The sequence below is a fragment of the Pipistrellus hanaki genome (genome assembly GCF_964339955.1).
Source record: "Pipistrellus hanaki genome assembly, chromosome: 9".
Classification (NCBI taxonomy): domain Eukaryota; kingdom Metazoa; phylum Chordata; class Mammalia; order Chiroptera; family Vespertilionidae; genus Pipistrellus; species Pipistrellus hanaki.
This window is the reverse complement of record NC_140511.1, coordinates 18360232-18378092: the sequence shown is the minus strand read 5'-3', so window position 1 is coordinate 18378092 and position 17861 is coordinate 18360232. Positions and strand designations below refer to the sequence as shown.

Sequence of the window (17861 nt, the reverse complement as noted above, 5' to 3'; positions counted from 1 at the left end):
AAATACCCTCCCCCACCCCTTCAAAAAAAAAAAAAAAAAAAAAAAAAAAAGCCCCAAGGTTTTTCAAGTGGCTATTTACCTCTGTAAAGCAGCAGCACGCCGGCTTTTCAGCAGCACTCTCCTCTTCGGTCCGGGATCCGGGATCCATAGAAATGTGTTTCCCCTTCGGCCAGTGAGGGATTCTCTGTCTTCAGTGTACCCTGCCAGCTTGGGGTGCTGGGCACTTTGGTTTGAAGGCTTGTTCAGAGTCACTGAGGAGAGGGGACAAGCCATCATTCTCCCGTTGGCTACCCAGCACTTCCCAGGTAAGCTGCTGTGCACCAAGGGGGAACCCTTGGCAGCTCCTCTGGACCTGGTATTCCAGAATTTGCTTGAATATATTGAATGCCCATCTCTGGGTTCAAAGCAGCAAGGCTGGGAATGTTATGTCCAGCAGGCATGATGATACATGAAAAAGATGCCCCCTTTCCAAGTTTGTCATGGATGGGAATTTACTTAAATAAATCCCAGCATCTTTGGGGGATTAAGATTAGTGATGTTTTCATTTTTATTGGAAAAAGAGATACTTGACAAATATTTTGAGGACCTACTCTTTGTATGAGCTGTGCAACCTACTATGATAAATACAAAGTGTAAAATTCAAGAAATGGATAATCTATTTGGGTGGACAAGACACAGAAATTAAATAATGTTATAAGGCTGCACATAGCTAAGTGCCCTGATGAGTGACATAGATAGACAGTAGATTTTTGGAGTGGGGGGAAAAAAAAATGGGTAGAAGCTGAAGTTATTAGGAACACCTTCAGAAAGAGGCTAGCCTTGAAGGGTAACTGGGTGTAGATAAGTGGAAGGTGGATAAAGGGAGAATGACTTGCAGTTATGACTTGTTAACATTCCCATCGAACCTATTCTACATAACACACTTATTGCACTTTAATTAGTACCTGGAATACGTGAATCTTCAATTCAGGAAGGCTAATTATGTTAATATTGGGAACTTAAGCCCTTAAAAAAAAAAAAAAGGTTTGTTTGTTTGTCGATTGTGGGAACTGCTGGCTACCTGGAGCATTCCATCCCACCTTTATTCCTCCCCTCCCTGCCCAGGGCTCTGCTTACCTTTGTGGCTTCTCCTAAACATCCACTGATTTTCAACAACCTTGCACAAGAGAAAGAGATTTAGGCTAACTGGTTTTTCTTTTTTTATTATTCTGTAAATGATAAGTAGCAGCACAGCATGAGATAATTTCTGATAAAACTGAAGTTAACTATGCGTTTAAGGGTTGTGTGGTAACTTTCTCTACACCTCTGGTTTTCAGTTGAATCTGCTGACTCAGGAAGCCATCTCCCAGGGTGTTGGTGTTTGTGTGAGTGACAGGCATGAAGCCACAAGAAGAAATCTTTAGCGTCTCCCTCCTGTTCTTTACATGAGAGCGTAGGAAACCTCCAGAAGATTTTCATGATCTTAGCATTGACCTTCTCCTCAGTACTACCTGTGTGTATCTATCAAGAAATTGTGAGTTTCAGAGTTTAGGAATTCTTATTTATAGCCCAATGACACAGGATGGCAAGGAAAATATTAATAGATAATATTAATTACCTCCATGAGTAAATTTTGACAGTTTCTCCTGCTGCAAGGCCAGCACATAAAAACTTGTTATGATGACTTAAGCAAAACAAAAATAAACTGTGGGGAGGAAAATAGTTTTCCTTCTACCCTTCTAAGTTCTTTTGGTTGGTCTAATAATCAGATTGACATGAGAAAGATTAACAGGGAAAAATAACCAAATTATTACATATGTACATAGCTCAGAATATGGAGCCAGACAATTTGGGAAAATTGAGGCTTATTTGCCAAGGAGTTAAGAAGGGGGGAGGTTGTGGTTTGGGGCTTCAAAGGGCAGGAAGGCAATTCATGTGGAGATAAATAGCAAATGTTTGGCAAACAAAACGTTTTCTGGGCTTTCTGCCACCGCCTAGTTGGTATTAAGCTATAGTTATATATCATGATAGCTCCCTTCCTGGAAAAAGGTCCTCTATTTAAATTATTTTAGGCAGTTAAGGGAAATGTCAAATGTTTTTCTTAAGTCTTTCATTTCTTAAAAATAACCAGCTTAAAACAATCAATATCCCATAAAAGGCATATATGGAGGTTGCAAACTCTGCTTCCCTCAAAACAAAAACAATTTTCATTCTCCATTTCCTTTGCTCAGATTACTCTCTGCCTATCATGGCCTTCACACACACACACCCTCCCCCACCACACCTCCATACTCCAACACCCCTACAATCCCCATGCCGACCCCGCCAGACATACATCCCATATCTACTGCCAAATCATTAAGTCATGCACTGGAAAATGAGCATCACTGGTGAAGAATAGTGGTGGATTCAGACTTTGCCCCCCAATGGGGCTTAGACTCAGTAAGTCTACTTCCTCTGTTAGGGGACCCAAGTTCACGTGCCCAACTCTCCAAGAAGCCAAAACCCAACATGTCAGTTTGAGTAAGGAAAGGTTTATTGATTGAAAAGGAGCTAACCAAGAGGGTGGGAGACCCAATGGTGTCTCAAACCCTTCTTGCTCACAAGACTTTATTAATGGTGTTCTCAGGGGTTAGGGGAAACAGGTATGGAGAATTGCTGGTGGGGCAAGTGTTAATTGGAGGACCTTGGAACTTGGCCGCTTATGGTAAAGGGGTGTCAGTATCGATCTTCCTGTACAAGGGACCCTTGGCTTCTGAAACAGTTCCTGTGTTCAAGTTCAGGTTCTGTCCCAGTTCTTTGGTTCTCGGAGTCAGGGGTGTGGGGAGGGGAGATTACAAGACTGATCCAGGTGCAGCTTGGAGGTCAAAGTTCTGCATTACTTGTGGTTTTGGTCTGTGGTCTCTGAAAAGTAACCCAGTATCTTGTTAAACAACATGGTTCTGCAGTTATATTTCCTATCCTTTGAGACCCATCTTTGCAAATGCTTTCTCAGACATTAGCCAGAATTAATCTTATCCTTCTTTATGATCCCAAAGCAAGAAAGCTGGTTTTCTATTATATGATAGCGATATAATGAGAAATATATATACAGATATACAGTGCGTGTGTGTGTGTGTGTGTGTGTGTGTGTGTGTGTGTGTTTGGTCTTTGTTCCCTTCCCTGACACAGAGCTTCTTAAACCTCTGAAATTTTCTGAGTGGTAGGGGTCAGAAGAGTATCTTTTCATTATAAGCCCCTTTCTTCTTCTTCTTCTTCTTTTTTTTTTTTTAATATATTTTATTTATTTTTTACAGAGAGTAAGGGAGAGAGATAGAGAGCTAGAAACGTCGATGAGAGAAATCATCGACCAGCTGCCTCCTGCACACCCCCCACCGGGGATGTGCCCGCAACCAATGTACATGCCCTTGACCGGAATCGAACCTGGGACCCCCCAGTCCGCAGACCGACGCTCTTCCACTGAGTCAAACCGGCTTCGGCTATAAGCCTCTTTCAACTACACCTGAATTTATGCCAAGGAGGTGACTCTAGAAGGATGGGGGTTGGTTGCCAGAGGGTTGGGGCTTTTAGCCCACCCCCTAACCTCGGTTAGGTGGCCAATGATTTAATCAGCCATGCCTGCATGAGGAAGCCTCTCTAAACAACAAAGGGCAGAGAGCTTCTGGGTTGGTGAACAAGAATGTGTCTGTGTGTCAGGAGGGTAGCATACCCCAAATTCCATGGGGACAGAGTGCCTGTGTTCAGGACCCTTTTGGACCTTGTCCTGTATATCGCTTCATCTGGCTGTCCATTTGTATCCTTTAAAATTTCCTTAGTAATAAATTTGTGATAGTAAGTCAACTTTCACTTCAAACTATTATTTTATCTGAGTTCCGGGAGCTGTTCTAGCCAATTATTAAACCTGAAGAGGAGGTTATGGAAACCCCAGATTTATAGTTGGTCAATCAGAAGTACTGGACTTGATAGTGGGATCAGTTTTATGGGACTGCGCCCTTACCCTACGGGGTCTGCTTTGACGCCAGGTAGTTGGTGTCAGTGTTGTGAGTAGAGAAACCTCCCCTTTTAATGATATTTTTGTGTTCTGTGTTATATCACAGCTAGTTTGTGCATATTTTTCCCACTGTTACATCTTAAATTTCTTAAGTGTCTTCAAATAATTCTCACAAATTTTCTTACTTGTTATAATTGAACTGAATTTTTTTTTTTTACACTCAAAAAACATTTCTCAATCTTTTAGCTAAACGCCTGCACTGAGTTAGATCATGGGGCAAACACTGTGTAAGGATGATCATTGTAAACAGAAAGGAAACTTGGAAAAACAGCCAGAGATGACAGCACGGAGTTTGGAATGGTCGGTGCCCAGGGTTTAAATGAGAGGATGATGGGAAACAATCCAGATAGGTACGCATGGGGTCTGCTTATGAAGAATTGAGTTTTACAGATGAGGAAAACAAGACACAAAGATGCCATTTGATCAGCCCAAGTAACAAAAGGATTAGAACCCATCATCTGATTGCACCCACCACTCAGGCCCAACACCCTCCCATGAGCTCAGACAGTGGTTTTATGCATCCATGCCAGGTTGGGACAATTCGCTGGGAAAAGATGAAGATATTATTAGAGAGTGACCAGGACAATAGTATCTATTTCGTTCAGCCACATATACCTCTCTTTGTACTTGGTGTAAGGTTCGCTGTCCGTGCCTTGACCTAACACTTGACACTGCAATCTAACCCGAGGCAAACAACTAAGAAAATTCAGGACTGAAGACGCATTCAGCACTGCTCTATGGCATGTTGTAGTAGCCAGTCTGAATGCCCGCTTAGTGATACACAGACCAGTCTATAAGTTGCCCTTTGAAGCAAATACCAAGAGTTGCCAACTCTGCCATCCTTTTGGCCCTTTTCCTTGAGTTTTAAAGGACTAATATTTCCTTTTTATTTCTTTTTTTTTTATATTGTCAAAAAAGTAATATTTGCAGTGACACCTGGGTTAAAATAATAAGCAAAGGTGTTGAGATTAAGTCATAAAAATGACATTCAATAAACAAATGAAATCATGTTTAACCTCTCTAATAACCAAAGAATTTTAAAAATTCTGGACAGTATTTTTGCCCAGATTTAGTTTTGTGGTCAAGCACAATTTCATGGTTTGGTTGATTAGGAATGCAAAAAATTTGGGGTCATATGACCCAAAGCACAGCAACTACCTATGGCTGCTTTGCTACAGGTGGCACACGATCCCCACACTTCATGGGCTGCCTGTGTGCTAGAAAAATGGCCCATGTCTCTCAGACAGATCTACCACCATACTTAATTCATTATTTCTGTAGCCTAAGTTCTGTTTTGCATTCAGTAAAGAGAATAGAGGTACCAGAATGATTCAAAACAAAACAAAATTATGGGGGGAATCAGATACCCAGATTTATTTTTCTTTGTCATTCATTATCCTACCTGAAAGAAAACAAAAGGGTGAAGGGGTTGTGAAGTACAAATTGGTAGTTACAATATAATCATGAGAATGTAAATTACAGCATAGGGAATATAGTCAATGATATTGTGTAATTATGAGTGGGTCCAGCTGGGTACTTGAATTTCCAGGGGACCACTCTGTAAAGTACATGATTGTCTAACCACTACGCTGTACGGCTGAAACTAATACAGAATAATATTAAATATAAACAGTAATTGAAAAATAAATAAGAAAACAAACATTTTTGCAAATAAGACCAAAGTGACTCAAAGATAAATAGATAATGACTTTTAAACTATAAGGTCATGGTTAATAAAGAATGTACCCACCCATTCAAAGTAAACAGTTTCTTTCATTTCCACTTTCCTTCTATAAAATGCACCTGGCATTACTACTTCATTACACTGGCATTTCTTTCTGTTTTTGAGAAATGGGTTGGGTGTTTACAGATTAACTACAATTATTCTATACCGCTTCTTGATGCACTGAGATGTATTCATTTAAAGTACATAACAGCCTCCAATGTTCCATTATCATTTTTTATTGTGTAACAGAGCTTCATGTAGGACTTTTGTCCAAAGACCCATTGAGATTTTATGATATGCATTTAATACATTATGAACAATGATCATAAATTTTGTTTATTGAGAAAGAAGAATTTAGATGCTAAAATTTGAAAGCAAATAACATTTAACAATATTAACAGTAAAATTATTTTTACACAAATGTTAAGATTCCATAAATAAATTATAGAATTAGGAGAAGACCATGCTTGCGTACAACTAGCATTATTTCATTTCTCCCCAGGTACTGATTCTATTATAGAATCATTCTAGGAGTGCTTCTTAGGAGTCTGGGTAAATAAGTGTAACTGCATGTAAAGACAAAACTTAATAAACTCTTCTAGGTGAGATAATAACATTTCAAATGTTCTCTGACCTGGGCAGTGAATCCTGCAGTGGATAATGATTTGCAAGTAATGGATTTTCTGAGTTTCCGTGATCCCTAATGGGAATCTAGGGCATTTAGGAAATCACAGAGCATTTTCTTAGGATTCTGTGTCCTGAAGCAAAGACTGAACAGCTATTTGAGAACCATCTTCCTTTGCTTACACATTTGGTCAGGATGTGTGGGTAGGAGTGGAAGGAAGGAGTCTCACTTTGCAACATTAAGTTCCTTAAAGTTAAGGCTACTTCCAGAATGTTGAATTTGGGTTGATTTTCTAACATCTTCAAGTTTTCATGATAGAGAGGGTGAATTAATTTGAATGTAACAATTGTGATTCTAATTACAGTGGAAGCAATGTAGTCATGTGACCTTTCAGCCTGGACCTGGAATGAACTATGGGGGCATCACTTACTTCCAACCTGTGGAATTGCCTAAGCCCCTCCTGTACTGTCCTCTTTCTGTCTTCTTTTCCTGGCAGGACATGACATAAGAGGTTAACATTAAATTACCTGAATATAAGAAAAAACATGCTCTGCATTCTTATTGATAAAAATAAAGGAGAGAAGCACTAGATCTGTATGTGTACAGTTCTGTCTTATTTCCTAACTCTACACAACTAGCAGTATAGATGGTATGGTCAGCTTTTGGGGTATCTTAGGAAAGAAGTCATGAATGATATATGATATGATATATGATATATGATATATGATATGATATATGATATGATATACTTATTCCTGTGGAAAGTAATACAATAATGAATAAATAATAATGCAAGAATAAACTCTTGCATATTCACAACTAGACACCTACTTTTGCCCCACCCTGTATTATAACGTACCAGAATAATATATACATATACAAATATGCATACATATTAATATACACTATAATGGCAAATCCAAAATATTGAGATCATTCACTTTATGCATCAGAATTTGTTGGATTCAACCTGCTGTACAGTTGTGCTAGTAACAGCCTTACAACAGTTATTTATGTCTAATTCTGCATCTACAAGCAGAATTTTCTAATCCCTGCGCTTCCTGAAACTTGTAGAACCCAACACCCAATTTGCATTAACTCTTCTTTTTTCACTGTTACAACTTTTATATTTCAATTACAGTTGACATTCTATATCAGATCTAGGTGTATAGATAGCGGTCAGATATCATGTACTTACAAAGTGATTCCCCTAATATTTCAAATACCCATCTGGCACCACACATAATTATTACAATATTATTGACTATGTTCCCTTTCTGTACTTTACATCCCCATAACTATTCTTTAATCACCAATTTGTACTCCTTAACCCCTTCACCTTTTTTAACCCAGCCCTCAACCCTTATTCTCTCTGGCAACCATCAGTTTGTTCTCTATATCTACGAATCTGTTTCTGTTTTGTTTGTTTGTTTGTTTTATTCTTTAGATTCCACTTATAAGTGAAATTATATGGTATTTTTCTTTCTCTGTCTGACTTATTTCACTTAGCATAATACCCTCCAGGCCCATCCATGCTTTTGCAAATAGTAAGATTTCTGAGTGTGTGTGTGTGTGTGTGTGTGTGTGTGTGTGTGTGTGTGTGTCTGAGTGCCATTCCACAGCTTTTTTATCCCTCTTGTCTGCTGCTGGGCTCTTGGGTTGCTTCCATATCTTGGCTATTTTAAGTATCGCTGTCAATTTGCATTAACTCTTGCCTCAAAATTTCAGTGGTAGAAGTCTGAGCATATGTATAAAGAGGAATAAGTAGGAAGCAAAGGCTAAAACCTCTGTTTTTCAATTCTCTTGTATTTGTTTTTTGGTTTATTCAACAAATATTTCATCACTGCTTGCTGTGTTTTCAGAGAGTCCTGTCCTCTGCTTAGTGAGCTGACAGACTAGTGGCAAGACAACTGGGATGAAAACAAAGTGCAGACAGGCTCTGGGAAAGAATACCTGTGTCACTCAGCACCTGTTACCGTGCTGGGGAGAGGGGTCAGAAGCCAGGTAGAAGCCTAGCGCTTTCCCTCACCGCTTTATAACCACGGACAAGGTGTTTCACCTTTCCTGGTTTCAGTTCCTCTTACAGTAAAATGAGGATAATAATGTCATCTCACTGTGGTGATGAAATGAGATAACTTATATGGAAGCACCCGGTGCAGTGGCTGTCACACACATATGCTTAGCACTTAGTGACAGGCCCCATTTCCACGCTAGGGAGCGCAGTGTGGTTGTGGGGTTCGGGGTTCCTATAGCACGCAGCCGCATTATGAAGGTCCTAGATACAACACAAAACTTTACCTCCATCTTTCGTAAATGCATTGTCTGTTTGAATCTGGGATGTGAAGGAGCCAGAGAAAGAACAGCAAAAAAGTCGTGAGAGGGCAATTGGCACCCGAGAACAATATGAAAGACTGGGACCCTTCAGGCTAAAACACAGAGGCTCAAGCAGGTACATGATGAGTAATTCAATTTAATCCTGTAACTACAGAGGTGACCCTGGGAGCTTTCCCAGGCGACGTGAGTAAAAGGAACAAGTGGGTTTAAAAAGATAAGATAGCCAAAACCGGTTTGGCTCAGTGGATAGAGCATTGGCCTGCAGACTGAAGGGTCCCAGGTTCGATTCCTGTCGAAGGGCATGTACCTTGGTTGCGGGCACATCCGGGGTGTGTGTGTGTGTGTGTGTGTGCGCGAGAGGCAGCTGATCAATGTTTCTCTCACATCGATGTTTCTAACTCTCTCTCTCTCTCTCTCCCTTCCTCTCTGTAAAAAATCAATAAAATATATATATTTTTAAAAAGATTTGATAAATCTAGAAAGACAGAAAAGCCCGATAGCTACATGAAGAATTGGGCCTTAAACTCTAAGTTTGACCTTAGAGCGGATGGACAGCCAGACTCTCTCCAGCACGTTCTTGAGGGTGATGACTTGGTCAGATATCACTCGCTGTGATCGAGCTAGGAAGGGAATCACACCGTCATCGGTATTACCGAGACAGCTTATATTCCCCCTCTGTTATGACTGTGCATCATGTGAGGATAAATACCCAGGAAGGTTACAATTCCCAATTTAAAATATAGAAAAAAATTGTCTTTTATTCTAGATTGGGCAACCTCAGCCACAGCCATTCAAGGCGTGTAAATGGGCTGTTTATCCAGTGTGGCTTGCGTGCCATTATTTTGCTGCTCCTCTTTGAGTTCTAGAGAACTGTGGTTTTTGTCATTGCTGCTTGCTAGAGTATCACTTTTCTTTATCTGAGCTTCCCTTACCCCCCCCCCCCGCCCCCCAGGCTTCCTTCCATGGTTTAACTTTGTCTCCAAAGGACACATTTCCCCCAGAAACCTGCTTGCTTTTCTAATCCCTGCCCTTCCCTGAGCCTTGGCTGCCAGCTGACCCAAAGAACAGGTTCGGGTGACAAGGGAAAGGCTCTCAGAAAACAGTCTTGTTGGAAGCTGAGCAGGTAGCGGGGCCAGGCCCTGGATTGCAATGCTGCTGGGGCAGCCGCTGACCAGGCCTTGTGCTCTCTCTGCTCTGCCCCTCCCTGGGTGAGAACTCACCGCCGTGGTCCTAGAGCTTTCCCTACGAGGATGAGCCCTAAGAGATCTGTACCTGGAAGCATCACCTTTCTGGGGCAGAAAAACAAAGGGGCGACACTTTTCCCGAGTCTCCTGGGGGTCTCGGGGTTTTGCAAAGGGGTTCCAGTGGACGGAGTACCCAGCTTCCATGGTGGCGTTAACCCAGTGTTTAACTCTGACTCAGAAAACAGTTCCTGCCCCACGCACACCATCCGGTTTTCCGTGTGTTGTGGTTGCTGGGCAACACGAAGCAAAAAGGTGTTTGAATTCCTCCATGGGAGGAAAACTGTGCGCTGCTCTGATCGCTTATAATTCAGGCAACAAACCAGCTTTCCCAGGACCCGGTGTCATTGAACAATTCGTTCTAGGGTTCCCTGAGGACTGAACCTGGAGAGCCAGCATCGGGGAGGGGATTTGGAGACTATTTGGCAAAAGGTCCTTGAAACCAAGACGAGACGGTTGATAGGGATCTGGATGCTTAACTGCCTAGAACAAGGCAGAACAAGGTGTAATAAGATGGCTCAGGTACAGGAAGATCAGCTCTGAAAGAACACTATGGGTACAAAAGCCAAGAAAATGGAGGAAAAAATGTGAGTGATGAGACAAAAAAAAAGGGGGTGTGAAAACATAAAAAAAAAAAAGAAAAGAAAAAAGAAAGAAAGAAAGAAAGAAAGAAAGAAAGAAAGAAAGAAAAGAAAAAAGAAAAAAAAGAGGAATTGTTGCCCTTGGTAAGAGGAGCTGGGAAGGGAATTATTTTGAGAAATATTGAGATTTTTCTGATGAGGAAATGGAAGATACAATTCCTGTCTTAGGGCCTCAGGGACTAGTTCGCTTTCAAAAATTGCCCATAGTTTTTAAATTATCATTATATTTTTAACTGGCAAAAGTAACTTTAAGCTTATACCAATCGCATTGCTTAGTAGTGGGTTTGTAAGGTGAGATAGAAGATTAGGAGGCCAGGGGCTTTAGAATTGAAGTGTGATTTGCCCTCCCCGAGCAACAAATCCCGTCTTCCGAGTTTGAGTGCCACCTCTGCAATGTGGGCCTCAGTCCCTCCGCAGTGCTGTGCGGATTAGCAGAAAAGATTTCAAAGTCCTTGGAGATAGTAGGCACTCCATGCATAGCCTCTGCTGTTATTTGTTATTATTATTATTATTTCACCTGAAGACAGGGAGGTTGATGTTTTAAGGTCCTTTTTAGTGTTATGAGATTTCTTAATGATTTAAATCTGAGGTAGGAATGATGAATTTTTTGATCGATCATTTTAGACCAGAAAATATCTTCAGGATAATCTCATCTTTGCTCATGCCTTTAAATTGTGCATAACAAAGCATCCCAAAGCTTCAAGGAATTCTGATAATTAACTCCCCCATCCGGTGGTTGGTGACGTGCTTCACGGGGCCTCCCTCTGAACAGGCCCTCATGCTCAAGGGAGCTAGCCCGAGCTTCCGTATGCAGCAGGATCCAGATTCCAGGAGGGAGAGAGCAGAGGCTGCTAGACCTAGCGTTTTACTTTGTCACTTTCAGCTGGTCTAAGCGAGCACAAGGCCAGCCCAGGTTCAAGGTCGAGGAGAAGTGACAAAGTCATATCGGGAAAGAGAGGAATTGGGGAGGCCTGCTTTGTAAGAGGGTGCCACTTCATCCAACCATCCTTCACAAACCAGTAAGATAAAGCCAAGAAAGTTAAAAATATTTGGCCCAGATCATCCAAATAAACCTGAGCCTCCTCCAGTGCTCTTTCTACTATCTGATGGCAACTCAACAACAGGCTAGCATTTGATTCACAGGAAGCAGACAAGTGGGGCCGAAGAATGGAGATAAAGGGACAACTATCACTTGCTGCTCACATTGCAAATGGGTAGTACGTGATCGATTAGCCATGGAAATAAATATGAGGACAAGCACCTGCTCAGACTAAAGGGGAACCAAGCAAAGTGAGTAGCAAAGATCAGCAAGGGCACAGTTGGGGAAAACAAAGAAGGGGATTTGATTTCTTACTCAAGGATGGAAAATAAAGGAAACAAACCTAACTCAGGAGGAGGAACCTCAGAGGGCAGACTCGCTCGGGAGATGCTCGGACGGAACCCAAGGCGGCACTCGGCAGGCTAGGATTCCTGTGGAGGGGCTAAGACGATAAGGCCCGGCAAGAGAAGACCTGACTTAACTCAGTCAAGTTAACCAGCCCGGGGCTAGGACAAATTAGTCAGCAGTCCCCATGATAATGTTGAGTCGAGCTGGACTGATGAAGTAAAAACAGTTGTGCACTTGTAATTTATCCATATGCATGCCATTTAACCCCAAGGTTCTTCTCATGGGCATAGAGTGGATTGTCTGCTCTATATGGCTGCCTGAGTGTAAAACAAGCCAGTGTAGGTGAGGAAGAGTCCCGGGCAGGGTGACAATGAGCTTGGCTGATGTCCACTTGTAAGCAAATGCTATCTCCATCAGACCAAAGCCAGCTGAGACTTAAAAATACTGGCTCCTTAAGTTTCACATGTCAGGCACCCTACTTTATGTTCAGAATTTCTTTTGTTAGTGTTGAACTAATTTGATACTTTATTTCTGAGTAAATTAATGAATCTAAACCACTGGTTTACAATTATGCTCCTTTTACTACAAAAAGCTCACTTAACCGTTATAAATGTACAGGCTATTTTCTAGTGCACAGGATGCTTGAGTGTCTAAGACTAAGGAGCTGAGTTATAAGTACGCAAAGAGTTTAGATTTGTGGCATTGCTGGTTTCCCTTTCTGGGTTATCCTTACTTGAAAGGCTAGAACTATTTATGTTTTGCTTCATTGGTAATAGGTAAACACAGTGCTATTTTTTTTTATTTTTTTTTTACTACTTTACCCTTAAATTGTCTGGCTGTACATGATCCCCACTTTCCTGACAACGCTCCTCAGGATTAACCTCGAAATATTTCGTCTTTAAAAGCTGTTGAATTTCTCCAAAATCTTGCCCTTTTATGTATCTGCTTGTAACTACTGTCTTTATTTCTCATGGTTTTCATGAGACAAATGTTAGCCTATACACACCTACAGATCAATTATGTTTTACCTACTCTAGTCTAGGCAGAATGAGTTTTCTATGGCCCAACATTCACATTTAATCAGGATGGAAGTCAGAAACCTGGGAGAAATATGTAGAGCAATTAGTTCATATTTTTATTAATCATGTCTTATTCCAATGAAAAACTCTGAGACATGGATTCATAAATTGATAAAAGGTACAATTGCCAAAACACCAAATGTAATTAGTAAACAAACATGGGAAAGTGTTCAAACCTTACTACTTATCAAAGAAATGTGGCATTATAGCCACTCACTTATACCTTGGAAGTATTAAATTCAGAAAATAAAAATACTCAAAATAATAATATGAGTATTCCAAGGGTGCCTAATGACAGTCTTGTACATTGCTGGCACAAGTAATAACGCCACAGCCATTTTGAGAAGCATTTGGTAATGTGTGTGAAGAACCACAAAAATGTTTTGACTTTTTGACCAATAATTCAAAACTTCAGTGTCTGTCAGAGGCACTGTAAAAAATAAAAAATGCTCTTGATATTCGTTATAGCAGTATTTATAAGGGGGAAATCTCAATGTTCCACACCAGAGCAACAATACATAAATTATGGAAAATATACCAGCTTGAGTATTATGCAAATATTTAATGATTGCTCCAACGATGAGTAATGTTAAAGGGGTTTATAATGTTGGAGTTTTTTTTAATTATTATTATATGAGCATTGTGTCTATGAATACCATCTTCTATGCACCCACAAAAATAAAAAAATCTGGCAGTCTTCCTAGACATGTCTCTGTCCCTAATTCTGCAAAGTCACTTCACTGCTTGGTGGATACTTGGGTTCAATCTTCTCTCTCCTGTACTCCACTGGCATTTTCTCTCCAAATGCAAGTCAGATGTGTCAAGCCCTGCCACATCCTCAGTGCTTCCTCATTGCTTCCGAACCAAATGCCAGGCTTTCACCCAACCCCAAGCACTGCCTGACCTGGCAGCCAGCCGCCTCCTCCTCTCCCTTCAGTTGTCTTCTCCATCTCCACCCTCAGCCAGGCGGGCCTCGTTTCAGCTCCTTGTGTCTTCCTTGGGCCACTTGCTCCACGGCTGCTACTCTTCTGCTTAGAAAACTCTCCCTGCCCAGGACCCTTTCAACCCTCAGGCCATTTGTCATCTTCTTAGGGAAACCTTTGCTGCTGCCTCAGACCAGGTCCCCTTCTCATATGCTCTCATAAGCATCTATTTACTTTTCAACAGATGCTATTCAAAGGGTTGCAGGTTCTATTCCTACTCAGAGCACATACCCAGGTTGAGGGCTCAATCCCCAGTTGGGTTGTGTGGGAATCAGCCAATCCATGTTTCTCTCATTTGACACCTCTCTCTCTCTCTCTCTCTCTCTCTCTCTCTCTCTCTCTCTCTCTCTCTCTCTCTCTCATCTTTTTTATTGATTTCAGAGAGGAAGAGAGAAGGAGATAGAAACATCAAAGATGAGAGAGAATCGTGGATAGGCTGCCTCCTGCACGCCCCCCGCTAGGGATTGAGCCTGCAACCCAGGCATGTGCCCTTGATCAGAATCAAACCCAGAACCCCTAGGTCCCCGGGCCAATGCTCCATCCACTGAGCCAAACCTGCTAGGGCTCTGTTTTTCTCTCTCTCTCCCCTCATCTCTCCCTCTCCCTTCCTCTCTTTAAAATCAATAAAAACACATTTTTTTAAAAAACATATCTGCTCTGCTCACCATTATACTTCTGTATCTGCACCATAGGAGGCCTTGCACAAGTACCTATTGAATAAGGTTTTTTACAACCATGTGAGAAACTGTGTCCTGCATTTTCAATGTAAGCATTTCTGCCATAAACATCTTTGCTGCAAATATTTAGACCACACACCTACTTGGCTATAAGGCAATTTCATGGTAAAAAAAAAAAAAAAAAAAAAAAACCAAAGTGACAAAACATAAAAAAAGGATATTGCCCAGCTGGTGTGGCTCCCTGGTTGAGCATCAGCCAATGAACCAAAAGGTCACAGTTGGATTCCTCATCAGGGCACAGGCCTGGGTTGTGAGCTCGATCCCCAGTAGGGAGAGTGCAGGAGGCAGCTGATCAGTGATTCTCTTTCATCATTGATGCTTCTATCTCTCTCCCTCTCCTTTTCTCTCTCTGAAATAAATTAACAAAAAAGGGGGGAGGGGTGTAAGATACTTTAGTAAGGGAAGTAGCAATAAAGATAGGAGTGACCTTTTGTCAGAAGGGTGGCAATGGCAAAATGGGAAGCACTAGTGCAAACTATGTGGGCTGGACCTAATGATTGTTGCCTAATGCTTTTCAAAATGCAAGTCTGGGCAGGATGGCCTCTGGCTTCCTTCTCAATTATTTTATAAAATGACAGTATCATAGCCCCAAGCAGGAGCCTGAGTTGCAACTATCTCAGTTCATTGCCTTTAACTCCAAATTTGCCACTCTGCAGCTGTCCCGCACACCACCTTCTTAGTAGGAGAAGGTCCCTAAAAATGTGTGCTTCACAGAGGATCTTGGATAAAGAGCAACCACTGCAGAGTCACATAGAATTCTTTCCAGAACAGCAGAACTTCCCAAGTCTGAACCCAGCAGCAAGCCTGACTTTCTCACCAGTATTGTGCCAAACTGCCTACTTCATGACAATTGTCAGGTTCTTCAAACTCCCCTTTCTGCTCTGTTTGCCTCAGGGCTGTCTCCCTCTGAACTGAGCACTTCCTTTTTCCAAACAGTTCTAAGGGATCCTGGAAACATCGATGAGAGAGAAACATAAATCAGCTGCCTCCTGCACACTCCCTACTGGGGATGTGCCCACAACCAAGATATATGCCCTTGACTGGAATTGAACCTGAGACCCTTGAGTCCACAGGCCAACGCTCTATCCACTGAGCCAAACCAGCTAGGGCCAGATATAGAGAAAATTTTGATGGTTGCCAGATGGGAGAGGGGTTAGCGGTTGGTTGAAAAAGGTGAAGGGATTTAGAAGTACAAATGGGCAGTTATAGAATAGTCACAGGGATATAAAGTACAGCCTAGGAAATATAGACAATAATATTGTAATAACTATGTATAGTATCAGATGGGTACTAGATTTACCAGGGTGATCACTACTTTGTAAGTTGTATAAATATTATAACTTACAAAGTAGTGATCACCCTGGTGATCACGAGGTTCTATACCTGAAGCTAATATAATATTGTATGCCAACTGTAATTCAAAAACAAAAAATAAACAAAAAAAACTATTACAATCAATGATTACATTAAAACTTAGAGTAGCTTTTCATTTGAAAGAGGACTAAGCAGAATACGGTAGAGGAGAAGGAAGAAATAATGATAGAATTTCAGTTCTGGTATTCTGAAAGGGGGAGGGGGGGAAGACACATACACACTTGTGCTTGGGCTTCCTTTTCCAGCTATCTCAAATCACATTGCTTCTTACTACTCGTGTATTAGCTCTATGTTCATTTATTACTTTTGTGGTTTTGCGTTTAAAGAATTCCATTATCTAAGATCACTTGCATTCAACAATTTTTTTCTGCAATTTCTTTTATCTTTGATCACTGGATGGGCAAGTAAATACCTTATCTGTTGTATTGTTGAATCCCTATTGCCTACACAGGGACTGGTACATGGGTATTTCTCAATAAGCATGAATGAATGAGTAATCAGAACAAGAATATTCTAGTTTCAACACATCATTGAAAAATCTGTCATTCAAATGCATATTAAGTCACATTTGCACAGTGTTCAAGACAGGTTGTCCTCATTGACTTGATTATTTTAACTACCAGCAAAAACTTATTTTTTAATTTATAAACTAGAAGCCTGGTGCACAAAATTTGTGCACTCGTGGGGGGATCCCTCAGCCTGGATTGTGAGAGGGCACAGGCCAGGCTGAGGGACCCCACCAGTGCAGGATCAGTGCTGGGGAGGGATGCAGGAGGTTGGCCAGCCGGGGAGGAACTTTGGGAGGACTCCAGGATGTGTCTGACCCATCTTGCTCAGTCCCAATCAGCTGGACCCCAGCAGTAAGCTAATCTACCAGTCAGAGCATCTGCCCCCTTGTGGTCCTTGCACATCATAGTGAGCAGTTGAGCAACCTTAGCATATCATTAGCACATTATGCTTTGATTGGTTGAGTGGCAAACCAGACAACCAGACACTTAGCATATTAGGCTTTTATTATATAGGATGAGGATTGTTAGTGTATTTGGGAGAATATAACTAATTCATATACTACATATACACAATCATGAAAAGGAAATTCTGTCTACAGCCAATTTCCCCCTAGACTTATAGTTTATGGAAAGTCTCTATCAGGTAAAGTTTAGCCCATTCACATGAGTTTACCCTTGATGTGAAGAATTTAAAGGTGCATTTGATATTTTTCTTTATTGCAGCAAGCTCCAGAAGACAAAGAGGGATATCAGATGGCTTCAAGGAGTGACTGGTGAATGGTTTGAAGAAATTCAAAGAAAAAAGTTTTGCAATGAAACAGATGTTAGCCAAATGTTAAAACAACCCCTTACATACAGGCTGAGGAAGAGGATGGCAGAAAATGGTGAGAAAATTTTTACATCTCATTTGTTTTGTTTTTTTTTTCTTATGGCACAGTATTGTAGATAATGGCTCAGTGGCTCTTGAATTTAACCCATTTACCTTTAGGACTATTTTGAAATAATATCATACAAAACTGTCATAACACACACAATGAAAAGAGTAAACTGAAAATTTACTATAATGTCTGGGGTGTCTGTTATTAGAATCAGCAATACATATAATACAATGGTTAAGAACATAGATATTAACATTTTCTAAATTCCTGGATTCAAATCTCCACCCTGAATATATTCTCTATTCTATCAGAATCCA

General features: G+C 41.0%; 1 protein-coding gene across 4 annotated transcripts in view; it reads left to right on the top strand.

Annotated features, from left to right (window-relative positions):
- EXPH5 (exophilin 5) overlaps positions 1 to 17861 on the top strand; it is a 73242-nt gene that overhangs the window by 21610 nt on the left and 33771 nt on the right. For 2 of the 4 annotated variants that reach the window (XM_084895132.1, XM_084895131.1), the window contains exon 2: positions 17390 to 17550. In XM_084895132.1, the coding sequence (XP_084751258.1) occupies positions 17390 to 17550 (161 nt within the window). Of the gene's footprint in view, positions 1 to 124; positions 306 to 17389; positions 17551 to 17861 lie in introns of those variants that run through there. The other 2 variants (XM_084895133.1, XM_084895134.1) reach the window with 2 other exon arrangements.